General features: G+C 39.3%; 1 protein-coding gene across 2 annotated transcripts in view; it reads right to left on the reverse strand.

The window, feature by feature from the left end:
- The window catches only part of RAB2A (RAB2A, member RAS oncogene family), a gene marked incomplete at both ends in the record, with an annotated part of 41,006 nt that extends 14,909 nt beyond the window's left edge, over positions 1-26,097 (reverse strand). The window contains 5 exons of one of the 2 annotated variants that reach the window (XM_079533751.1): positions 1,678-1,770; positions 3,144-3,226; positions 12,802-12,869; positions 16,279-16,350; positions 26,052-26,097. In XM_079533751.1, coding sequence (XP_079389877.1) covers positions 1,678-1,770; positions 3,144-3,226; positions 12,802-12,869; positions 16,279-16,350; positions 26,052-26,097 — 362 coding nt within the window. The remainder of the gene's footprint in view (positions 1-1,677; positions 1,771-3,143; positions 3,227-12,801; positions 12,870-16,278; positions 16,351-26,051) is intronic. The other variant, XM_079533752.1, reaches the window with a different exon arrangement.
- Between the last annotated feature and the right edge of the window lie 1,379 nt (positions 26,098-27,476).

The raw sequence follows: 27,476 nt of genomic DNA on the forward strand, positions 1-27,476 counted from the left end.
CACTCGTTACCGGTATCTAAAGATATCCATGTAAGAGCTTTAACTGCTTCTACTAACCACAGTTGTCTTCCTCTCTGCATACATCCCATTCCAATAATTCGAAGCATTTGGTCTTACTAGATCATTATAGCTATGCTTTGTTCTGGAAAGGAGATTAAGCATAGCATTTGTCATGTTTTAATACCACTATTTGTAATGTTTTCAAAAAACAGCTACTGTATTTCAGCTTAAATTCTCAACTCCCTTCAAATTTAGAAGGCAGCAGAACAAACGTAAGTGCATTTTTGGGATTCTTAGAAACAAAGTTTGTTGTTTTAAAAATATTTTGCTATTATATGTGTTCTTCCATGTCTCTAGCAGTATGCTCTACTGTAAAGAACTCCTGTAATATGCTGTTAGTATATTGCAGAAAGGAAATATTCTTCCCATCCTTCTCTTTGAGGTTTGAAAACAATCCCCTTTAAAAAGCTTCTTGAAGAACATTTGCTTCCTGTGGCACCATTATCTGCATCGTAATATTTATTTTCATAGTACCTTATGCAAGTAAACAGTACACACTTTTTCCTCTCATGGCCACCTTTTAACTAACATAAACTGCTGGTCATTGGCATCATGGGCTTACCAAAGTTTCATTTGTAAACCATTTGTGAAGACTGATTATCACATTCCACTAATAGAAAGAACCTTCTGGTCACTTTCCAGATTATACACAAAAATGTGGGCAAGCTTCATAATTACTTACTGCTTAGCATGTTTGTTTGCTTTTTTTTTTTTTTTTTTTTTTTTTGAGGGGGAGGAAGGTAGAAGGACAGAGAGAAGAAAACAGAAGGGGATAGAAAGGGGAAGAAAAAGAAGAAAACAAGAGGTGAACAGGCCAGACTAACAAAACTAGACCATGTTTACTACAAAGCTGTTTCTCAGTAGCATCTAAGACATGATCCAGCTGTTCATTTTAGTGACAAGCATACACAGTTACTTCAGCTGGCATCTTTACCTTCAAGAACTACCTAGGCAAGGAGACAAGTTAAAATCTTCTAGGTAAGGACCTGTAACTAATAGGTCATTAAATTCTGAGATAATACTTTTGATGTTCAAAAGAAACACTAACATCCAGTAAAAATCTAGACACAGTGTTACAGTCCAGCAGATTAAGAACCAGAAAAATTCAGATAAACCTAATGTATTGTGTAAATTTTTTTTACGAAGACTTTCAACATAGATCAAAGTCTCAGCATCCATAAGGAATCATTTTGGAACTCTGGACAATCTAGCTGATGAAAAAACAGGCAGATAAATGTTTTCAAATTTACTAACAAACTTTTAAATCTTTTGAATCACTAGGAGGTGGTTAAAAAGCTTCTGACCCCACTCCCAGCTGGAATGTACAGAACATGAAGCAGGCCTGAAGTTCAGAAGCACCTTGTAATTGCTGAGACACATTTCTTTTGTATTTCATAATGTCTTTTCAAGTGAATCAAATAGCAAAGTTCCTCTGCTGTGATTCTTAACTAGAAATGCAAAGCATTTTAAAATGCCCTGATAAGGAGTCATATTCCCTTTCTAAGGGACAGAACTAGGTGCTTACACATGGTGTCATCATCATTTAGGAAAAAAAAAGGTAATGAGAAAAGTTTTAAATTTCCACCATCTACAAAGTTATGATTGGTTAAGTTTTACCTTTTATTTCCAATAAGCATTATAACCATGTTGGAATTGGAATGCTGACGAGCATCTTCTAACCAAGTTGTCAAGTGATTGAAAGTGTCCCTCCTGAATATGGAAGAGAAGGAAAATTAAAGGCAATATTAAAAAAAATATATATATATATATATATATATAAAAATCTTTTTTCTCCTCTCTTAATTAGCTTCTCTACCTGAGCAACCAACTCATTTACTAGTAAATACACTTAAAGAATAAAAGCTGGTAATCCCTTTGTGAGAGGAAAACAAGCACACAAAAATTTAGCAAACATGGAGCATTAATGAACTCTGCCTAAAGAGTAACTGAAAACATTTATTACAAAAAGTATTCTTATGAAAATCTGCGATGTCATACTGCTGACTGCAGTTTTAGTTTTTCAAACAATACAAACATATGCATGAAATAATACTTATTCTACTGCTGGCAAAATAAAAGGTTGACTTTCGTTTTCTCTGAAGTTTTAAACTTAACAATGAATTTAGCAGTGATGTATTTTCAAGTAAGATAGATACAAGATGACAGTGTTACAGATCTTACAGAAAATGTACACTAAATATTTAATAACACGATTGTGCATTTAATATTTCACAAGCATAAAGCCACCTACTTATGAATCAAAGATTGATTTGTTGGAAGTCAACTGAAAAGAATAGATTGCTTTCTGACATTTAAAAATAAGCAGGGAACAAAAGGGAAACTAAGAAATCTCGTTGCATGATTCCACAATGAGACTCAAGATCCACAAAAAGGAATCACACAATATAAAAGTGCCTGGGAGCCTGTATATTTTCACAATCCAGCCGTAATAATTTTTTAGTCAAAAAAATCACACCATGGTTTTGCAGACAAGAGTTACAGAAGCTTTATTCAAGACTGCAGGAATATCTCAGTCACATCTGAACATCTGCTACTGAAATCACACCTGAAGAACTATATTCCCCAGCTTGATAAAGACAGCATTAGTAGAAGTTTCCTGGTATTTCTATGTAATGAGATTCTGATATTTCGCTATTTTTTACTCATTTACTTCAAGAATGGCAGCTAAGTAAAAAGTTTGCTATAGTAAAAGAAGAATTATAGTTCACAGTAATAAAAACACAAAAAGGAATTCATGAAGTATTTCAGTGCCTTTCTCAGTAAAGGTAATCCACAGGTTCATGGTCAAATACTTTGATTCACTCTTCCCAAGAGTTTATACATACTTTTTCCTCAACCAGTATACTGAGAAAATTATAAATATATATACTGAATCTGGGTTTTATGTTGATTTTGGTTGCCTAACAAACATGATAAAACATTAGATTGCAAGTATTTGCACAAAAAAAAAAACAAAAAAACACAACATGCTGAATTAGACATTTTTAACATTGCTATAAATCACAGCACAAATCTACAAAGACACAATTTTAGTGCAATTGTAACTTCTACCATATCCTCACCTTGTAATGTCATACACTAGTAAAGCCCCTGCTGCCCCTCTGTAGTATGACCTTGTAATGGAACGGAAGGACTCCTGCCCTGCCTGCAGAAGACAAAGTTTCATTATTTCATGTCTCAAATTTACGTTTCATTGCTGAAAACCATAAACTTACTACTTTTGTGAGGGCAAGGAAGTATATGGAGGGGAAATCGGAGAGGGAACAATTGGGGACAAAGTCTCTAACACTGGCAAAAGAAGGCACATAAGGAGGAGACACCAACTACAGCACCGTGCAGTTAAAAAAGAAAAAAACACGGAACAAGACCTCTAAACCTTTTTTGGCAATCCCTGACAACCCAATTTACTGAATGGCTTCACAATACATGAATCATTATTAGAGCACAGAATGGACTCCTAGCAACTAAGCTCTGAAGACAAATTTGAAAGGAAGCAAATAACCCAGAGCTTCACATTTGAATTCAATAACCCGCTCCCTGGGGCAGCTGTTGACACTAGAATAAATAAAGCCCATTGTAAATAAATGATGAATGACATCTTTACGCCCACCATCTGCTGGTGTAAAGGTTGTTGGAAGGCCAAGGATGCAGATTTTATCCGTTATATCATAAACTGCAGCCAGCTTTCAACAGTCTTCAGATGGAATTCTTTCAGTAATCATTTTATTATGAAAAAACAGAAAATGGTTTTGAATTCAATTCTATACAATTCTGCTCCACAGCTAATCAATTTCCCCTGTACTTGATAAATAACACGTGTCAAACAGCCACAGGATGCAACAGTCGTCTCCATATCCATATCCACAAGAAAAACTGGTGAGATACTACAGAAATTAGATAGTTCTTTCAGAAAAGTATCTGTAAAAATCTCAGCTCTTAGAAGAACATGCTTATCAGCTTAGATTTGAATCACCTTCCAGCAATCCACAGATGTCTTGAGTCTTCTTTACCAAGATATCCCTCACTAACATGCAATAGTCAACCCAAAGCCTTTTCTGCATTTATAAAAACTATTTTGAAGAGCACAGGTAGAACAGTTCACGTGGATGAAGCTAAAGGACAAAGGTATAACTCGTTTCCTTCCTGTACTAAAAAAATCAAGGCCCTGAAAGATAAATATTCATAATTGCAAACACTGAGCTCCTGTGCTCGTGTTTTTCAGAAGTGCTATCTAGCAATTAACAGTTATTAGAGAAAAAGATTTATTTTTAATGTTTAGTATTAATAAAAGCTTTAGCTTAATTCAGAGCTAGCACAGAACATGATTAAGAAACACTAATGTTAATGCTGAAAAATGACATGCAGTAAGATACTTATCCTTACGACTACAGGAAATTATTCTGATTTAAAACTATGAAAAATGAGAATGAAATATTTATCAAAGCTTGTGCTGTGCACTAGTTATGATTCAGCCAGACCTACAGAATCTTCTCACAATCACTGTACTTCCATAATATATGGTTCTCTTGAATTTCAGGTGCACTTGAGCCAGATTCTGCTACTCAATACAATAGCAGAATCTAGAGCACAATACATTTTTATGTGGTCAGTTTTCAAAAAGCACCCTTATCTTCCAGAATAATCAGTTACTTCAGCTTAAGAAAACATTTTGTCTTAGTCCCTCCATTGAAATGAGTTACAAAAGATAGAAAATACATTCACCAGTTTCAGCTGAATTGAAATACACTAACATACGGACTAGAAGAAGGGTCCAATCCGAGCCCATCTTCATACAGACAAAGGTAACAAAATGCAGGCAGCCTAATAGAGTACACTAAGGAATAGTAAAAGCAAACAAGTGTTCAGCTCAGTACTGGATTCCTTGCCCAGGAGCTCCAAGAAAGTCAAGAGTTTTTTCTTGGTGTGATGACTTGAGCAAGCGCACAGTAGATGCATTAAACATTTTCCTCCTGACTAGACAATAAACCAAGTTACTGTTACTAATATATTCTACACATTGCCAAAAATGGTACATTATTGAGACTGCCTACCACATTCAAGATTGCCTGTTTCACCCTCATCAATTCAACCTTGTCATGTTAAATAATTTACTGTGGAAGATGAACAAGTTAAAGTCAACCACAATTGCCAGAGGCTCTACCAGATCTACAAGAACGTAAGAATTTGGAGTTCTTAAAAGAATCACTTGGTATTTACATCCTGATATTACTTTAGCGTTCTCAACTGCTTATTACTTGTGCATGATGATCTTTCTTAAGTATCATTGCTTCCTGAAGGAAAGCTTGAGAAGGTGGAAAGCATTACTATCTTCCCCAAAGATATGGTTTTCCATTTCCATTTAGCAACAGAAACCGAAGCCTCTTTTATTCTAAACAGAAGAAAATTGAGTTTCTGTAGAGAAACTCTGTGAAATCTAATATATAAAGGTATATATACGTATGTGTAATACATAAAAACGCATCTTCACATGTAGAGATTTACCTATTAGACAGAACAGTAAGAAACATTTATTTGAAGCCTATTTCAACAACAGAAATATAAATGAGTGAACTGTAAGGTCAAAATAACATGGTTTAGGCATGTAAAAGATTCTCCACATAAATTTATTTGTATTGTTATTACTTGAAGCATTTTTCATCTGTGAACTTTGCTCTTCATTGCTCTTTTACTTCCAACCCCTTCATTTGAAGAGGAGGGAAAGACAAAACACAGAAGCATACGCTAACACCCCAAAATATAGGAATTATTAATATTACTACTATAGTAACATTTGAAAATACAATTTTCTTATGGTTTTAATACTTCCTCTAACTTGCAAAGAGGGACCAATTCAAGTTCTGCTACGTGCTTTAAGAAGAAATGGATGGAACAAGCAGTAAGGAAGCTCAATACAAGAGCAAAACCAGGTTTGACACAAGGAGAGCCCTCTATCTTGTCAAGTGGAATTAACAGCATGCATAAAATCTTTTCCACACTCTCCTAAAATGTAACACTTTTCTCTGCTTCTATATTCAAGCAAATTTCAAATTTCCAGTTTCTTCACAAAACAACTAAGATCAGAAGGGATCTCTGGGTCCATGTTATCCAGCCCCTGCTTAAGCAGGGATACTCAGAGCTGGGTGCCCAGGGCCATGTTCAGACAGCTTCTGAAGATCTCCAAAGCAGAGATCACAACCTTCCTAGGGAACCTGAGGCAGCACACAGTCATTCACAGAGATTTTCTTTTTCTTTCCCAAAGAAGCGTTCCCAGGTGTTGAAAGGAAACTCCCTGTATTCCAGTTTGTGCCCATGACATCTTGTCCTGCCACTGGGCTCCATCTTCACTGCATACCCTCTTCAGGCATTTACAGACCCTGGTAAGAGTTCTCCCTTAAGGCTCCTGAAGGCTGAAGGGTCCCAGCTCTCTCAGCATCTCTTCAAGGAATGCTGCTCCAGTCCCTTCATCCATCATCTTGCTGGACTCTCCAATACACCCAGGTCTCTCATACTGGGAACCCAGAACAGGACACAGCATTTCAGGTGTGGCCTCCCCACCTGCTGAGCAGAGGGGAAGGAGCACTTCCTTCAATGTGTTGATAACACTCTGCCTGATGCAGTTGTTTAATTTTTCAGCAACATATGCCAGAGATTGAATGAGGGAGTAGGGGGCAGGGGAGTTAGTAGTTAGTGGCAGCAGACACTAAATGAAGGCCTAATTATATCTGGTAGACACAACACAAGCCTTTGCTCTGATGCAATGTCAGGTTACACCCACTTTCAGAGTTACACTATAGAGGAAGGGAGAAGGTGGAAGCTGTTTTAGATAACAGACAGACAACAGCAGCTATTTCACTCATAGAAACTCTAGCCCTGGCAAGGTAGCCTACAGGAATCAATGTTCAACCATGCTACACAGGCCTGAACATGCCTCTTTTCTCCCTAGGTTAAAGGGTGCTAGTTCTGGCATGAGTAGTAGCTTGCTGGAAAAGAGAAAAAGTGAGTCTCTGATAAACAACTGATTCTTTGTTAAATAACACCTGTTTTGGTTGTCTTTTGGACTGTGAGCTTTTACAGTTCACACACTATCAGCTAATGAAGATAAACTATCTGAAATGAGACTTGAGTTACAAGTCTTCAAAACAGTACTGAAAATCTTAATCCCTGCATGAACTGCTCAGCTGCATGAATGTATATTCCTGCTCTTTAAATATAAATTTCTGTACAGACCAAGGTGCAACTTCAAAATAATGGCATAATGTAAATAATGTAAAGCATTATCCATCACATTACCTACACAGGTCCTGTGTTGAAGTTTCCCAGGCCATTAACTGTGTTACAGTTGACACGCCTGTGGCACATGAGGGAAAAAACTTCAAGTATTACATTTCCTATAGGAAATCTCAGCAACATCTCCAAGGGTGCAGTGTAGCTGTGGAGGGTTCAGTTGTGAAAATTATAGACAAGTCTCTGTTATAGAATCACAAGATTGGAAATGACCTGCAAGACCATCTAGTCCAACTGTCCTCCCATTACCATTGCTACCACAAGCCACTAAACCGTATCTTGCAGCTCCTCATCCAGTGACCAAAAAGGGTACTTTGAAAGATCCTGAATTGTGTATTTTTGAATCTATGAGGACTGCTCCAAAAGTAAAGCCACTTATGTTATTACACTGGCACATGACGTCAGAGACAGATGGTGTATGGTAGTATGGCAGTAGAGACTGAATCTTCCTGCCAATATGCCATTACATTTTGCTGCCACATGACAGATGGAAGCAGAGGGGCAGATTGATCAAATGGTGTCTGACACGGAAGTGCAAATAAAGCAAAGGGGTGAAAGTGAATTCCTCCATGTGAAAAAAAACTGCACCATTGACACTCATCAACACTTGCAGTGGGTGGTGCATTTCAGCAGTGGCAACAGCAGGTCAACTCTGTTGGTGCAGATTTTTTTTTTTTTTTTTTTTTTATAAGCCCAACATGCAAGCTCTTGTTCACTGCTGGTGAAAATGCATAGCTAATAATGGTGGTTATGTTGAAAAACTGTTTTGTAGCTGAAAATTTTCCCTACCAAATAGTGTTACTGCATTCTTCGCACCTGTTGTAATTTCTATGGAAATAAAAGCAGGCATTACTTTTGGCGCAACCTATATGTAAACTGAAAAAATAATTAACCAGTTCATGCCACTGTCAGACTACTTATGACAACTGCCAGTTGGGATCTACTTCAACAAGTTGATCCCCCAAATAAAATGTTCCAGAAAGGGAGAAGAGCAAAGCATATCCTTCAGCACAGTCAGCCTTTTAATCTTGCCATTATGTCTTTTACTCCGGAATAAAATAATTTTCAGATAATTTATTAACATCTATTATAAGAAAAAAGCATAAAGGCAGTGTAAAGATAAGAAAACAGTAGTGCCTTCCAGCAAAAGTGTTCTTTACTAAGATCCATCTCTTGTAGAAGAGATGGAACTAAAAGATGCAGGTGAATACAAATTCATTAAAACTTGTAAAAATGTCAGGCTTAACGGATTATTCAGTCAAGTTACAAACTGCTTCAAAAATAACTCTGTCAGCATCCTAATAAGAACTGAAATTTCATGAAGAATAAGAATACCCAAGGGTGGAACTATACACATGCCTTTCTTTCCTGATGTCAAATGCATGCAATTTAGACATTCAAAGCAATTCCCAACACACTAACAGAAACAGAAAGCTTCAACTCTCCACTATTAGAAGCACCCTCATGAATTATTTCAGTTTATAAATATATATGAAACCTTTAAGTAACTAGGATCACTTGAACTCATACATTAAGGGTAACTGAGATTCCAAGAAGGATTGGTAGAGTCCAAATATCTCAATGCAGACATGTCATAGTACAGTTCTACTGGAGAAAAAAAAAAAAAAAAAAAAAAAAAAAAGAGAGAGACATGCCTTCAATTATACTTTCCATCTTGCACAAACACACCTTTCTTGGTGCAAGCTCCCAGTTAGCAAAAAAACGAACAAAAAACCACCAAATCAACAAAACCACTGCTAATTCAGTTAGAAAACTTATATGAAAACAATGCAACTATTTGAAAACAGTTTATAAGAAAGGAATTTCAAACTCGTCTAACAAATCCAAAATGCAGAGGTCTTTTTCTTTTTTGGTCATTGTTTGTTTTGTTTTTAAATACGGGCTTACAAGGAATAGTTCATTGTCCAAAACTGCCACCCCCACATCTACAAAAACTCAAGGAGAAAACCAGAAAAACCATGCTTATTTTCTAACAATGATGTAAGTAACAATAAATATGATTCAGAACACCCCCCCCCCCCCCCCCCCCAATAATAAAAAGAAAGATATTGACTCAGCGTGGTAACAAGCCCAGCAGCATTCTGCAACAATGAAGTCTTTTTTCTGAGGAGAAATGATTTTTATATTTCTCAGTGTTGTACTGCCACAAGACAAGCAACCTTCATCTACACAGCTTATTTAACCCTGTGAAGCTAAACAGCTCCCAGAACAAACACTGTGGCTGATCCTTACCAGCTTCTACAGGCCACTTCCACTTCTAGATCCCCAGACAGAAAGGGGATGCTGGTAACTGATGCAAGCTCAGCTATCACACTCTTCCAAAAAAAGAGCATCCAAACTTCTCATACTAGTAAACTACCTGATAACTTTTTTTTTTTTTTTTTTTTAAACAAAACTGCTTCTCAATCTTTCCAACTGATGAAAATCTTTAATAAGGTAAAGATCAGAGGAAATAAAATAACCTAGAGGCAGACAAGACAAAAGAATAATTTGATAATTAATTGATGACAATTAATATCTGCACCCCCCCCTTGACTGGCCTAAAAGTGTCAGGAAGCGGAAGTGAAATCCCAGGACTTCCAGACCTAAGCACCTTGACGCGCCACAGCACACACAGCACCAAGTTTCTGGAGCCAGGCAGCAGGGAGAATTTATCCAGAAGCAGCCTCCACTGCTGGGAGATGAGGGGATGCATTGGCTGTTGGTGTCAATGTATAAACAGAAGCAGTCCTGAGACTGCAACACTGAGCACAAGTACGCAGTGCTCATACCAAGCATCTTTTATGCAAGTTGTTGTTGGGTTTTTTTTCCCCCCAGTATTTTGTTTTTATTTCACTTCAGACAAGTTTTACCAGACGTCAGCTCATAAAAACAAATACTGGACTACAAATGCTAATAGGCACATGTAGCATTCCTTGAGCATATCTTCCAATACAGCCTCATCCAAAAGGAATCCAGTTTGTGTACTCCCACATGAAATCCAGAGTGCAGTAAGCAGACCCTGCTCCTGCAGCCCACTCCTGAATCAAACTAAGCTAACGAAGTCTTGAGTTATGGTACAAAAAAGTCCAGCAGAAACCACACAAACGGATCTCACTGACATACAACGCTGTTTACTTCAGCTGCCCCTTAATCTACTCCTGCAGTGAGGTATGCTGCAGCTTCCACACACTGTCCTTCACCAAGGAACTAAAGGATACACTTTTCCTTGGAGCTGAAGACAACAAACTGATACCATAGCACTGAAATATCAAGCAAGAAAAATTTGCTTAAGAAAGCCAAAGTCCTCATTTACTTTTAATCAGGGGAAACATTTTATCTAGTTTTCCATTTCTCATGCCTCTCCTCAAGATGCTTCTTGCCCAGTGACAGATTAGAAGTAGGCATGTAAGAACAGCACTAAATCAGAGAAGTGGTGGTGCTGTGACTCAATGTATCAAGTTTTCTTAGTGATACGTGTAAAAATGAACTTTCTTTTCTGGAATAGAAATTGTTACAGCTTAATAAATATAAACATAGCACTAGCAACAATTAGCAGCTTTTGCCAACAGAAAATGAAATCCAGGCAATGTTTAGCCCAGACAAACAACAGAGACAGAGTAACTTTGGTCATTACGGACATATTTATGTACCTTGACATCTGTATGTTTGAAATGTGCCTCACTGTATTTCTTATCTTAATATTTTTTTAATACCTTTACAGCCAAGCTCAAAACTGAGCCGTAGCTCAAAACTGAACATAGGTATGCTTATGAGACTTGATTACAATAGATTTATCCTGTGTTTAAAAAAGTCTGCACACAGTTTACATTTTAACTCCAGGCAACATACTAAGTCATTCACTGCTTACAGTTCATAAATTATTAACTACAATTTCCCAGTCTATTCAGAGAATATGAAATCTTCCAATTAGTATTTTGAATATCTTTACGTTATCAGTTAAGAATCTAGCCAAATAAAATCCCTGCCAAAAAACAGCTCATAATTTATAATCAAAAGCAACTACATTGAATTTGTGGCTATCAGATACTTTGCTTGCACGTAAGTAGCCAAACAGACAGAAGAGCTACTCAATCTGAGGCAGAAAGGAAAACAATCTACTACAAAATAGGTAAAGCTCACGTGCATCCAGGAAACAGGTAACTGCACATTATCTTTCAAATTGATTTGATTAATAAAATGCAGTGACTACATTGGCAGTAAAAATAGTAATTTTATCTGCAGACAATCTGTCCCAATTTTAGGGTACTAGGATTTTCCTAGTTAAGCTACATACTAAAGGTTTGCTCTTGAAACTTCTGTTTATGCTACCCTCTGGTTGCCTATTGAACTTATGAAGTCTCAGCTATCTTGGTAGTTTGCAAATCCACAGCTGTAGCTGTAAAAACGCCCTGGCTTACAAAAAGCCTGATGCACAGTCTGAACATAATTCACTTATACCACAGAGAATATGTAAGGAGGCACAGGTTTTAGATGCGATTTTAGAAGATGAACTTGTAGAATAAGTAAGACACGTTAGATTTTACCTATGAAGTTAGCTAAAGTACTGCTTTTGTTTACATTTTTAGATATACACATATATATGAACACATCTCCCTTCATTGATTTGCTATGCCAGAAAGAACACAAATGTGAATCTGTGGGTTCCTAAAGGTATCTTAAAAGGCTTTTGGAAAAGGAAATAAAACTGTGATTTATCAAACAGTTAAGCACACAAAAAAGACAGAGCTATTGGTATTGGGTGTCTTAGAGATGTTGAATCATGACAAGAACACTGAGGCCAACTTGTCAGTGCTACAGCAACCACCAATATATCTGACTTTGTTAATACATGTTTTAATCTGAACTCCCCCTGAAAGTTAAGGTCTTTGGGTTTGTTTTGGTAGGCATTTTGAAATGTTAAGCTTTTACCAGTCCCTTCTTAACCATCCAAGTATTATGATGACTACAGTGAACTGGAGGTCTTGACGGTTTCTGTGAAAACAGTGAGCGGAATCTTTTACATCCTGCACTGCAAATGCAAAAATCTACTCTAGGGAGCTCTTAAACAAAACTAGTAGACACAAGCCAACAGAAAGTGACATTCAGCCAAACTTTGCATGAGCATAGAGACTACTTAGAGAAATCTAAGTTCTGAAAAGCAGAACAGCGAGTTTTGGAAAAAAGAAAAAGAGTCTCTCAAATCTGAGCAAGCATTGCTTGTGGAAGCTGGGTTATGCTGTAAACAGCAGCAATTTGCAAAGTTTTAAGAGCACATTACATCAAAAAAGAAAAATTTGCTAAAAAGATTTCATGTTCATGGAAGTCACAGAAAGCTGCAAGACTTAGACTAACACGGTGTAGATCATGGGGAGCTTAACCAGAACAACAAAAGAAAAAGCCAGAGGAGATGTGTTTAAATAATTTATTACTTACCGTATCCCATATCTGAAGCTTTATTTGTTTTCCATCAATAGTGATCATTCGAGCCCCAAATTCTACACCTGGATAGATGTAATAGAAGGTTACATTATTAGAAGACATCAGAAAGAAGAATGTTTCCTAGAAATACAATACTGAGTTAACATATGTTCCTGCATTCACAGTAGTTTATAATCTATTTCTCCTCCTGCTTTAGTTAATTCTTGAGCTGCTTTAAAGAGCCTGAATATTTTCCAGAAGGAAGAAAGCTGTAACTTCCCAATTGCTTTATAAATATATTGATTAGAGCAAGTGCTAAGGAGATATTTCCTACCAAGTTTTCAAAATGATTCAATAGGTCTTTCTCAGAGCAGAAAAAAACCCCATGTGCTTGGGTACAAACAGAGAAACGAACAGAGTTGTGGTCATTTTTAACACTCTGCCAATGTTTTATTACTACAGGCAGTTTAGAAGAACTTAAGTCTACAATTCGTTATCAACAAGAATAGTCAAAACAATCAAAAGAATGTCACCTTCAACAAGATAAATTCTATTACTCTATTAATTAGAATTCATCTGCCTTTATGAAAAAACGTTTCCAAAATCCAATCTAGTTAAAGATCAAATCTGGTAAGCAGCAGCAGAAGGGAAAAAAAATATATCCAATCAACAAATGAATTTCTTTAGTGGAAAAATCCAGCATTTTCTACCAGTCTTTTAAAGAAATTCTGAGATCAGTAAGAGTAAATGAAGCATAAATTTGAAGCTATTGCTATAGTATTTAAAATACGAAAAAAACACATAGAGTTAATTTACACAACTACAAGACTACAAAGTTTCCATTAAGCTATGATTCACACATCTACTATTTCATTAGAAAAGAGATTTAAAAGTGTAAACTTCATTTAAAATTGTCTAGATTCATGTCTTCAATCCTCACCTTGAAGGACTCCAAACACCTCTTCAAAAGCTTGCTGTGAATGTTTTGGGGCACAGTTACTTTCTGCAGAATTAATGACTTTTGGGAAGGGAGAGGCAGGAAGGAAACCACTCTCCCTCCCACAGGATACCAGAGCCAAATAGAACCCATTGGCCAAAGAACACTGTGCTCTATCATCTGAACAACTTGCAGTAATCACATGCAAAATAAAAAGAACGGGGGAAGGTGTGATAATGAGGGAGCAAGTGAAAGGCAGTGCTCTGATGTTGAGTGCCAAGCCAGAGGAAAGTGCTTAAGAGTAACAGAAGTGTCAAAATTTATTATCTGATCTCAAAAATACAGATACTGAGCAGCTGATTTAAACTCAGCAACCTTCCTAAATGTTTAGTTCTACACTCAACCTCACAGAAAAGTCAAAAGTATTTATCCTGTTCCATCAAAACAGTTGCTAAGAGCAAAACCTGAACTTGAAACAACCCAGTTTGAAACTACTTCATTTAGTATCATCAGTTTGAAACTGCTTCATTTATTTTAATGGCAGATACTTTCATTTTCGAACGAAAACTATATGGATAGTTGTTGCATTTTAAGTTACTAGGTTTGAGTATCCTATTTCAGTTATGCACAACTCTGCATGTAGCTAAAAGACAGACTATACAGAAGCAGATACTTTTCTGTCTTCTTCTTTCTTCTGATTTTCATTGAAGGTTTATGCCTGAATTTAAGAAATAGTATGCTAGGCTAGCCATACTAAAATTTTAGGTGGAATTTTACACGCTTGAAGTAACTGTCTTCCCAATGTCTAATTTCAATTTCCATTCTCTTCTGAGCTGCCCACAGTAGAAATATAAACTGAACTCCTATTTGGTAGAATTGTTGTACTGTATTGATAAGAAAGTGCTTGCTTTACATAGGCCTTTCAAAATCTACAGGTCCTCTGGAGTTTTAACATCATCAGCTGGAAGCACCTAAGATAATACCAACCCATCCTATCTTGCCCCACATGGGCATTTGTATCAGTTTGAATCCATGTTCTCCATCTCTGTCATCCTAAATCTGTTTATAGTAAATGAGAGAAGTATTCTAGCCAAAACAGACATGCCCTATCAGTAATGCTCAAGGAAGCTTTCAGCCTATACCCCTTTTCTTCTTTTCCAAGCAGCTTCCCATGCTCCATTTCCACATGACTCACTATGTTGCTATCTAGGCTCACTTCCTCATGCCACTAGCTTCTGTACCTGCTCTTAGATGTCAGCTGTATGGCAGGCACTGAACTGGCACTACAGCCATCCTGCTGAAGTGAAGCTGTTTCCCACAGATTATCAAGCTGCTGAGAAACAGAAATGTGCCACAGACTGCCAAAGGCATATGTTTTTATGGGTGTCATATATTGGGCAGGACCAAAGAAGAAAAGATGAGAATAAATTATACATCTGTGAAACAGCCCAGGCTTTTTATTCAGCTAGCCTACCTGCTGCCAAGACATCAGAAGTATATGAAAATTGATGTGACTCCAATAGTTTGAATTGTATCAGATGGCCATAATTAAGCCCCAGCATACATTCTGTTACATGAAAAATATCTGTTTATGTTTCAAGTGTCTATTTTAGTACCTCCCAACACAGGAAGTCTACCTATTCCAGGACACAAACTACAAATAAAGACTAGGGACACATTCTGTACAATGCTCAGCATGATCTGAAGGAAAGCTTAACAGGTTCTTTGAAGTAACATGAACAAGTTCAAAGGTTCTGCAAACTTACTAAAGGCTAGCATTTGTTATGCTTAACAGTGAAACTGATCTGAAGACTACATTTGTCCACAGAAAATTTTATTTCCACACTATTCCTCTTATTTTATGTGGAAATATAAACAGAAGTTGGTATCATTTACTGTGGTAAGAGACACAGAGACAATGCATTCTGAGAACATTTATTCACTTCCTACAGTACGAATATCAAATCCTACCAACACAAACAGTCCTCAACCAACTGAGAAGTTATGGAAATACCTGTCCCTTCCAAACAGTGGAAGGGACACACATCATTTACACATAATTCTTTGCTATCAGTAAGCTAATCTTGCCAAACTTGCTTATTCATCTTTAAGGTTAACTTTGCTTTGGTTTTATCTTGTACTTGTCTTCAAAGTTCTGTAGCCAGAGGCTGAGCTACAGGCTCTGTCCCCTAGTGAAAAGCCTGCCGTTCGCATCACCTTCAGGGCATTTCAATTCTATCCGCATTTAGTTTTCAGCCTTTTAGCAAAAGACAACTGAGATAGTTATGATTTTTGTTGTTATTTCAGATTGTGATTATCTTCCAAGTAAGAAACAGGCCTCCATTTGACTTTATTCGCTAACAAACGCTCATAGCTAAGGATTTGCTGCTGCATTAATAAGAAAAAATCCAACAGTAGCTTAGCACAAACGCATAAACACATGCAGAGATATCCTAGTTGCTTAAAACCCTTAAAAAAAGGCCAATCAAACAAACCAATCTTAAATACGTTTCAAAACAACACATCAGTATTGTGGGGGAACCAAAGAGACGTACCAATAGTGAGATCATGGACTGGTTGAAAACGCTTATCTGTGAACTGTAACAATAAACATGATTTCCCAACACCTGAAAAAAAGAAAAAAGAGAAAAGTTTTAAGTAAATTCTGAAATAATCTGTCAAGAGTCAATATAAATCAACTGAGGTGAATGATGTATATTGTTTAAAAATTCATCACTAGAACCTGAAATACTGAGTTTGAAACTTTCACTCATATAAACACAACTCTCTCTTAACAGTTTTGTAAGTATTAAAATAGTTATTTAATTATTTTGTAGTTCTGCCTTTAAGACTGAGAAAAAAGGTTTCCCAACAGACTTTCAAAGCACTATTCCATATCCTCTCACCACTCTAGCTACAGGGCTTGCTGCTCCTCATCACAATCCTATGTCTACTTCCCTTCCAGGAGTTTCAGCTTTCTCTCAAGCTAACATCATCCTCAATAACACCTCGCTGCCACATCTCCTAATTTATCAGCTGAGGTAACAACAGGTATTTGTGGGCTGCCTGCGATCATTATGTGCTACTTACTGCTCACTAGTTCCCAACAAGCCAAAAAGCAGTCTATGCGGAATTAGGAACAAATGAGCTCACATTACAACCAAACAGGATAACACAGCTATCCTGATCTCAGAATTAGTTAACATGGGTTTAACTAATTCACACTACACAGACACTGGTCAGCAAACGGGCAATTTCTTCTGTACATGGAAGTACATAAAAGCAGATACAGCTGAAAGGAATACTCAAACTACCTGCATTTGTAAACACTGACTAATCACAAGTAGTTTATTCTTGTTCTTTTACTTGGAAGGTACAATTCTTTCAGTTCTGCTAAATCATATTTCTAGCCTTATACAGCTTGGCAATCACGCATTTGACTTCTATACATTTAAATTCTGCACTATCAAAATGGGATACTGTAGCAGCCATTCTCCTGCTGGACTTTGTTTAAACTGTACAGAGAGGTAAGGCTAGTTCAGCTACATATCAGAGGTCAGCAACAGCTGATCAGGAGCAACACGCCTGACAAAACAAGATAACAGAAAAAAAAAAAAAAGGAGGGACAAGTAAAAGTAGAACCATACTTTAAGATACAAGATACGCATACCAGACATTTGCATATAATGATATTTATCTTTCTACTGCTAACTTCAACATTCCCAGAGCTTTTTTAGTATAGTTTCACAAGAAACCAAAGCCTACTCCATCAGAATCACCACACATCTGTCAGTTTAGTCTTAAAAGCTAAGAGCAGTTACAGTTAAAGCTCACAGCGATAGGAGTCTTGCATTTCATCACTTGGAGGTAAATAACAACTGAGGCAGCAATTGCAGCCAGCTAAGCCAGTCCCTGGTGCTGCTGTCCCTACTCTTGCAGATGTTCATGCTCCCTTCTCCACACCATTTCAGAACTCACTGGACTAAGCCATTTTAGTTTTCTGCTGGGTTAGCATGCTAACCTGACAAGAGAAGTGACAAAGCGAACAAATGGCTTAATGCAAGGTCAGACAAGCATGAGTGTGAGTTCAAATGAGGGAAGAGAAATGCAGCAGCCGGCAGATCAACAGCTTAGAGTGGCATGGAACTACAGCCCAAGGCAAAGTTTACAGCATTGGCCTTAACAGATTGTTGTTTTTTGTTTTTTTCCTGTAGCTCTCTCTGCCAGAAACTGGGAAGCAGTTAGAGGTTATGTCCCATTCAGCCTCCAACAAAGTTAGTGGACATGACAGAAGAAGAAGAGGAATGGGCAAGTGCTGGACATAACAGATTGAAGGACAGGCAAAATACTGGAGCTGTAGAGACAGAGAACACAGATCTCTAAGAAGTCTTAAAATAACAGCCATTATAGTACCCCCAGAGCAGTGTTTACATACAGAGATAACTTTTATATCACCACTATTGAAATACAGCTGCCCCACCACAGAACATAATCATCATCTCACTTACAAAAACAACCTATAAATCAATCCAGAAATAGAACACAGAAAAGCTTTTGCCATTAACTTGAAAAAGTAATTTCAAGTATCACTGAATAAACCAGAAGCTCAAACCTATCATCAGCTATTACCTGCAAAAATCTTACCATCATTAGAAAAACACTTCAAAATTCAATCAACAAAATGACACTTGATTCGGTGTCCCAGCACCAGTTCTCAGGCAGCAATCTGATCTTTCTGCTTGGAAGGCTGATGAGCAGCTCGTTGGTTCAGATGAACATACAAACACTATGGTCAGCACAGTCCAGATGATGGACAGGCACAGCCCTCTGACACACACGTGGTCTGTAGTTAGCACTACAAAATGACCAAGATGCCTGAACCTGTATGTTCTTATAGCAAGGTTTTTGGGAGCAGACTGATAGGTTCACTCAACAGAAACAGAAGAAATGAACCAGTTTTTATTCAGTGCCATTCCTGCTACTTCCACACCCTCCAGTGAAAGCCTGTGGAAGTCTGTAAGTGTTGCACTGAATAAGTTTCACAAAAAGTTGCAAACAAAGCTGCAGCTCCTCCCAGATTTATGCTATAATTCATCTTCAGATAATGCTTATAAATATTGTAACGCCTACATTTAATAGCAACATTTTGGTTTCATTTTATAGTTTTAACACACTGCAAATTTGTAACAAGACATTTCTTATTACATTAGCTAGTGACCCACACACTTCTAGAGCATGAGCAGACTGTGCTACCACAGACACAGCAACCTTTATCAGAAACAGGAGTCATATTAAATCCTGAACAGTTTACCATCATGCAAGGTATATCAGGGCAGCAAAGATGATCTCACAGTTGCATGGCAGATAATTAATTGTCACACAGATGTCTTATGCTAACTCCACTGGTTCATTCTTGAGCAAAGTGGCTATTTGTGAGATAATCATAGTCTTAGCACTGTAAGTCTTCTGCCTGAAATGAGGCCGACTCCCTAGGAACACGTCTCATGCTAGTGAGTTGTACAACACAGAAGGGATAGATTCAGTTATTTATTAACTCACTCTCTGTTTTACTGCAACAATTATTTCAGACAAACCATTCCCAGAGGAGAAAAAACCCTTAAAACGAGATACCAGCAGATCTTGGATACGTTTCACCAACAAACAGCAAACAAAAGCTTTTGCTTAGGAACAAATTCAAGCAACAGATTATGTGCTCAGAAGGGAGCAGCATGCTTCTTTGCAAGACCCTATTGCAGAATCACTTCATTTCTTAGTACTCAAACAGTGACAGAAAGCGATGTGAAGCTGCGCCACAGTACTACTTCACTCTTTCATCTCTGTATTCCAAACCACCAGCCTAAGGAGTCTCCAAATGTCTCTGCCTTTCAGAACAGCTTCCTCTTTATCCAGGTGCTGCTCTGCAGTCAATTTCCCTAGGCAAAACATTGCCACACCTTTGCTATGGTCCCCACCGGCCCAGAGATGCTTCAACACCTCCGGACTCCAGCACCAGCATTCATTTCACTGCTCAGCACACAGAGCAGCAAAGAAGGAAAGCTAATCTCTCCCATCTCGCTCACAAGATTACACAGTGAGCTAAATCAAGAAACTGATCCTGCAGAAAACTACAGTCACCCAAAATATTAGAACATGCATGAGACAAGGAATACAAAATAAATAAAGAGCTGATCCCTCTAGCAGCAGAGCCTGCTTGTAGCAATTTAGAAAGCAGCTCTGGAACCACAGCACTTGTGATGATACAGATAAACCAGTTCAATTGCTTTGACAAGAAAACAGACTTGGTTCCTTCTTCCCTTCCAGCTCCTGAGTTTCCGTAAATAACTCAAGAAAAGGAAAAGAAATACATATTTTTATGCTTGATTAACTGTCAGCTGCAAAGTCAGAGGTGCACTGCTGTCTTCCTAAAGGAACTTCCAGGTTTTTATTACCACTAGACTAAACTCACCTACTCTCAAATTACAGCCAGCAGATAGGGATCCACAACAATTTACAACCATCTAAGTGCTGCACTCCTGTTCTCTCCACTGATGTCTGTCTTAGAAAGCTAACCTGTCTCAAAACCAACAATGCAAAAATAAATAGTGTGTGGGTGGGGGAAAGCTAAGCTCACTTCCTAACTTGTTCACATAAGCTCTGCTATAGCCCCAGAAAGGTGACAAAAGGAAAAAAAAAACAACCAACTGCAACTGCAGTCATCACAGCTGGGGTATCGATACTGAATTCTGACAGCAAATCTCTGTAGTTAAACTGCTAACCTCCTCTGACAGGTAGACTCACTCCTTCCCACACAATTCTGCCTCTTTACTCAGAATGGCTCTTACACTTTTCTGATCACACCTGCTTGGCTTTGTTTCTTTAAATCACTTCTGTGAACTGAACTGTCTTTCTGAAGGGACAAGTACTGACACCAATAGCTCAGAAGCAGAAATTTGTAGCCCGGACGAGAGATAACCAGCACCTCCCATTTTGGCAGCAGATAAGCACTGGATTAGCTCAGGCATCTCAGACTATTTTTTCTTGTTGCTTCACAAGACAGGGTGACCAATCAGCTCACCACCCACAGTGGCAAAAACCTACTCCTGTGATATGTCACTCGCACCAATTTTCCTAGGTCCATTTCCCGCTCTTGAAAGCGCTCCAACCTAGGTAGCAATTTCCTGGGCCAACCCAGTAAGTAGTTAACTCAAAACTTAAGGACTTTTCTACTGCATCTGTGAGCTAAATCAGCTCATACTGGAGTGCAAAGATGTCCATGAGATGATGAGGAGCCAGACCTCCCTTTTACCTGTGATCAACGACGTTAGTTGAATCCCTAAGTAACCAAAGCCACAATACTGAGATGAAGCAAGTTTCCTGCTTCTCCTACTTCTATTAAGGAAATAAACAAAAATAAATCTTTAAATAGGCTAAAACCTGCCTCAACAGACAAGTCTCAAATAACAGACTTAAAAACCAAATCAGATTTAAACCAGATAATTAAATAGTAAAGATGTCACAAGATACAGACTTCTAATCTGGCTTATGAGCAACTTGTGGTTCTTTACAGTAGTCTGCACTGTTGTAGATTGCTTCCAGATGTTTCGTGAGCCCCTTGCCTCATCACAGGCTGCAGCTCATTCGTTCTCTCCTTCCTTTCCAAATACAGCACATTTTTCCAACTCAGCAAAGTAAAGCTGCATTTGACTCTTCCACAGGGCTAAGCATAATAAGACATTAACTTAAAGCAAAGATTATCCTTAAACTCTTATCAGAGTTATCTTATCGGCTGTCTGTCAGACAACTCTCTCATTAACTGATTTTTTTTTCTTCTAAATAAAATCAATAGGAAGGAGAGGCTACGCAGCTTCAAACTGCTACTGACAAAGCAAAGGGACTTCATATACCAGGGACAAGAAAGCAAAACAACCTTCAAAATCCTTCATGATGGCTACATATACTTGTGAAAAACACTACTGTAAAAATGGCTTTTTAACTTAATGCTAAAAAACAAAAAAAAAAAAAAAAAAAAAAAAAAAAAAAAAAAATCAACAAACCAACATTGCTGTACATTATTTACAGTGATGCATCTGAAATCAATAATGCTACTTTTCATTTCTACATTAAAATACAGTCCAGATCAACAAACTGAAAGGAACATTCAGCTTTATCACATTCCTTGTTGCACGGCACAACTCAACTGCTAACTCTACAGGTTTTAAAAACAGAAATTATTTCTAACAGAACTACACAAGGTTGCAGAAAACTGTTTGTATTCTAGATGATCCCAACAGACTTAGAAAATTGCCAGCCATTCAGTAAAAAAACTTGAATAAAACCTTTTTACTAACTGAACATTAGAATTAGTATGAGGGCAAACAGTAACAAACCATTTCTACAAGTGGGTTTACAGTTTGCTATTTCTAGTTCACTACTTCTAAGAATCTAAGATGTACTTACACAATACATAATATCTACACTTTTGGGATCACAGTGTCATCAAAAGCATCTCAAGGCAAGATGTAAGTAGTGTAGGTCCAGTTTCCTGATTTTCAGTATGAAGAAGTCCTCAAACTATTCTTTTACTGTTAACGCCAGCTCCAGAGAGATGAAAACATGTCTAGTTAAGAACTATTGTAACATACTTGTAGAAATTAAGGGTGAGAGGCTTTTGCCTTGCATACTGCCAGCAAATAATGGCTATCCTAGAGCAAAGTGCAGCGACACTGGAAACATTTCACAAAGAGACGAGATAAAAATAAAGCCAATTCAACCACTTAATTTCAACATTCAAGAATCTCCTGGACAAGTGAAACAGCTGACATTCCAGAGTAAAGTTAGCTGTTCAGGTAAGGAAAGCGAGATCATAAAGCCATCCTACTTTCTCTTATCTTTGCCTAGGAGGAACAACAGAGATACCCTTGGTTTATAGGTAGCAATTATTTACCAAATTTAGAAGGCAAGAAGTTCATTACACAAGGAACTCTGAGGATTGCTGAACTAACACATCAAAGAAAAGAGGAAGACAGACCCGCTCATGAAAGATGCAGCAATGCTGATCATACACAGACATTTAGTTGGAACACAACTGACAAATTATGTTGGTGGCAAGAAATCTGACTGTTGCAAAACTGGTATTTCAGACATACTAAAGTTTTGTAACAGTCTCTAATGGAAACTACTAAACATACTCTAATACCAGAAAATCCTATTTCATGGAATGGGGGAAATCCAGCCCTACTACTTACAGAAATTTTATGCATCATTTTCTTTATATATAGCAACATGTTAGTATTATATAGTATATATATATATATATATATATATATATATATATACACATATATATATATACACACACACACACACACACACCATATTCTATATAGTTATAATATATATATATATACACACACATATATATATAGAGAGAGAGAGAGAGAAATATAGTTAGTATTATATAGTAATAGTAATACTGGTAATGAAGACATTTAACCTGGAAAGGAGATTTCACTGTCATATAGCAAAACCTCTGAGAACAGGAAGACTTTCAGCCACCAACTACAAAACTTGGCAACCTCTGTGTGCTAGGAGTGTTCACCCTGACTCAGATCAAAGTCCACCTAAACTTCAACTGATGGCCAAAAGCAGATGTGCTGGAAAGAGCAGAGGAACACATCACCTTCCACTGGCAATCAAGCTAAAAAATACCCCATCAGTCATAACACAAAGGTCTCAGGAGTAAGCCCCAAGCATTACACTCCACATATGTTCCTAAGCACATCAGCAAACTCCTGTGTTTAGGAAACATCCAGACCAAAAGACTTCACCCGATAACTCTAACAGCAGCCAGTATTCTGTAATGCTTGCATTTTTCCCTTGAAGACACCAACAATTAAATTCTACAGCTGCTGCCCCACTGATACCAGTGAATCTACATGGTTTTTACACAACAGTGATGCCTGAAGACCTGAGGAACAGCCATGTGTTCTCCCACAACACACCTTTTTTTTTTTTTTTAGATAAATAATATAGCAATCACAACAGAATCAACCCCATGTTCATAAAGCTACAGTGCTTGAAGTAGCAGCAGAACAATAAGCCACTGAAAAAGAATGTCAATGAAAAACAAGGCAAGCAAAGGGACAAGATCTCTCAAGCAAAAGACAGTGTTGCACAGTCAACTCCTGTGGCTGTCATTTTAAGAGGCTGAGATCATCCTGAATTCCTGTGTTTAAGTAGATGAAAGCACCAGGAATCACAATTTGGAGAAGACACATGCAGGTGTCTTGTATAACTGCAGGTTTTTTCTTTGTTTTGTTTTCAGCTTGCATAACCCACTTTGCTTTGTAGTGCTGAAAAAGAATACGAGCTAAATGTTAACATCTGTCCTTGGTTACTTTTCTCCTACAGTTTGTTTACAACCAATTGCTGAGTCACCAAGTGGTTGATCCACTTCCAAAGACTCTCAAGTCTCAGGGATAAATTTCTGTACTGCTGCGAAAATCACATGGCATGCAAGGCCACTGGTGGTAACCCTGTGACAAAACACCACTGGAACAGATCGAGATAACCCCCACCCATTGTTAATTCCCATAAACAGAGCTACCAGTTCAGCTGTCTTTGGCTGAGTAACAGTAGCAACACGTATCACAGCATCACAGCATTTTTGGCAACAAGCTGAGCACAACATGAATTGTCTCTTCAGTACTAGCTATATTAGAATACTAAAAGACTCACAGGAGATCTGATCGAAAGCAAAACCAACTTTCTGCCATAGGCATTCGTTTACTTCAAGAATGATCATTGCATTGGTTTTAATTAGCTTCCTGTAGCAATTTTGAATAAAAGCCAAAGAAACTAAAAGAAAAAAATCACAAACCCAACAACAAAACAAAAAATAAATTTGTGACATGTTTTCTCATATCTCCCTTCTGTATCTTACTGTATCCATATTTGGCTCTCAAGAATCTGAAACAGCGACAGGAGTAACACACATCAATTCTGCATTTCTCATTTTAAGCAACTGAATTGCAGCACAGATCGCTGCATTATGGAAAGTTCATTCTAAAAATTTAATCAGCATACAATCAATACACCAAAGCACTTGTTTGCTGTCTTCCCTACCACTTCAGCAATCACAGCTTTAGAAATGCAGCAGAATTGATGACCTGTTCTGAAGTACCATCACTCTGAACTCTGCATTACTATTTTGCACGCTCCTGGGCAGACAAACTTGCTTCTTCCCCTGAAGCTGCTCAGGTATTCTCCCATGCTTTGGGTTAATGAACTGTCACTCACTCAAACATTCAAGAAAAAAATATATATATATACCAGGATTTTCACTTATCTTAAACCTTAAACATTCCCAAAATGGGAGTTAAAACTGTGATTTCTTTCTTAACAGACATTTGTACAACAGCTTCTACTTCAGCAGCCTAAAAAATGCTTGCAGAGTTCAGGAAAAAAAAAAAAAAAAAGGAAGAAAAAAAAAATAGTAATTGCAACCAGTATATTTAATAACCTCATGTGTAATGCAACTGCCACGTCCAATTACACTCCAACTACAGTTTGGCTCATGAAGTACAATTATGGAAGTATCCCTGTAAGAATATGCAAGATGACATCTGCGTCATCAAAGCTACTGAAAGAGGTATTTACCCAGGTATGAGGAAAACAACAGGGAAGACGCATGATGCACAGGCACAATAACTACGTTAGTTACCTCCCCCTGACAACAGCTGGAATGGAAACACGCTACCAAATCCATCCTGTGCCAAGGGCACACGGAATACACTGGCTAAGAACCTTCAGACAGCAGTTTCTATCAGCGTGCGGTGATGCTCACAGCAACAGTGGTATAAACGCAGTAAGCAGGGTTATTTGCTACGTGGCGGTGAGAACCAGTGCACCGCGAGTTTCTACGAAGGATGAGAGAGGGGATGACAGCATCAGCAGGGAAAAAAAATAAAGAAATCGAGAATGAGACGAGGCTTTTTTTCCGCATTCCTCCGGACACCTTAGCGGGCCGCCCGCAGCCACGGCACGGCGGCCCCCGATAGCCGCCCGCAGGCGGGGCGGCGTCCAGGCTCGGACCCCGCGGTGACAGCCGCCGCTCGGCCCGCCGGACGCCGCAGGCAGCGCCGCGAGAGGAGCGGCGGGCCCCGAGGCCGAGCGGCGGGCGGAGGCCCCGGGCGGGGCCGGGCGCAGGGGCGGGGAGCCGCCTCCCAGCGCGCAAAGCCACCACGTCGGCGACGCCAGCACTGCGGAAATGGGAACGGGGAGCCGGGCCCCGCGCTCGCTCCGCCCGCCCCCGGCCGCCCCCGCTTACCCGTGTCCCCGATGATGATGTACTTGAAGAGATACGCGTAGGCCATGGCCGCCCGCCGCCGCCTCTCGCTCGCTCCTTCGTGATGCGCGCGCTCTCCCCCCGCCCCCGCTGGCCGGGCTCGCGCTGCGGAGAGTTCGAAACGGTTAACGGCCGCTCCCTCCGACCTCCGCCCCGCCGCCTCCCGCCCCTATCGGCCGCTCTCTTTATCTCTCTCTCGCTCGCCGCTCTTCTCCCGCCGCTCCCCGAGGCGCCCGCGGAAGGACGCGGCGGCGGTCGGAGCGCGAGGCGAGAACAATAACAGGCGCCGAGCGGCCCGGAGCCCTCCGGCAACGTCACGCACCAACCTCCTCGCCTGGCCCCGCCCCCGACCCGGAAGTGCTGAGGTAGCCGCGGGGCGCGCGCGCGCGCGCGGCCGCCTCCCGCCGGCTTGGGGGGACGGAGCTCCGCGGCACGCCCCGCCCCCTCCGGGATGGAACTGCGCCGGTGCGGCTGTCTCTCGGCAGGAGAGCGGGAGAAAGAGCGTAGGTGCTGCTGAGTTCTGTGCCTGCGGCCAGGGGCAGGGAGTGGTAACGGGTTGGAGTTGAAAGTAAAAAAAAGTCTAGGTGACAGGACGAGGGGAAACTACTCTGGAGTTGCGCACGGTAAGTTTAGGTTGGATATCAGGAAAAACTTCTTTCCAGAAAAGGTTGTTAAGCACTGGAATAGGCTCCCCGGGGAGGTGGCTGTGTCACCATCCCTGGATGTGTTTAGAAACCGTTTGGATGTGGTGCTCAGGGACATGATGTAGCAGAGGGCTGTTAGTTAGGGTAGTATGGTTAGGTTGTGGTTGGACTCGATGATTTTTGAGGTCTTTTCCAACCTGAGCAATTCTGTGATTCTGTGATTCTATGATTTAGATTAGATGTCAGGGGAATTTTTCTCTCAGAGGACCATGAGGCAGTGGCACAGCTGTCCAAAGAAGCTGTGGGTGCCCCATCCCTGGAGGTGCTTGAGGCTGGGTTGGATGGGGCCTTGGACAGCTGAGCTGGTGCCTGATTTATTTGACAACACTGCCTGTGGTGCGAGATTGGAACTACGTGATCTTTGAGATCCTTTCCAACCTAAGCCATTCTGTAGTTCCATGCAAACTGGAACACTAATGGAACATACCATGATTCAGTTCTGGCTTGGGAAATGTTTTTTTCCTTTTTCTGTCGTTCCTCATCAAACTGTAAGCAGTCAGCCAGCAAGGTATCCAAGTTGTGAGCCGCTGTTTAAAACTTGGTATTACAAAGGCCCAATGAGTTGGAAGAAACTTCAAGGTCTTTCTAATTCAGTGCTGCTCCGTGGAGCAATCTGTGTACCCAGAACTTCGGCCCCTGAGCTGGCACAGCGGCTCGGCACCTGGGCTGGCTCCGTGCCCCATGGCTGCATCGGGTGCTGAGA

This window comes from Tetrao urogallus, assembly GCF_951394365.1.
Source record: "Tetrao urogallus genome assembly, chromosome: 3".
Lineage (NCBI taxonomy): Eukaryota > Metazoa > Chordata > Aves > Galliformes > Phasianidae > Tetrao > Tetrao urogallus.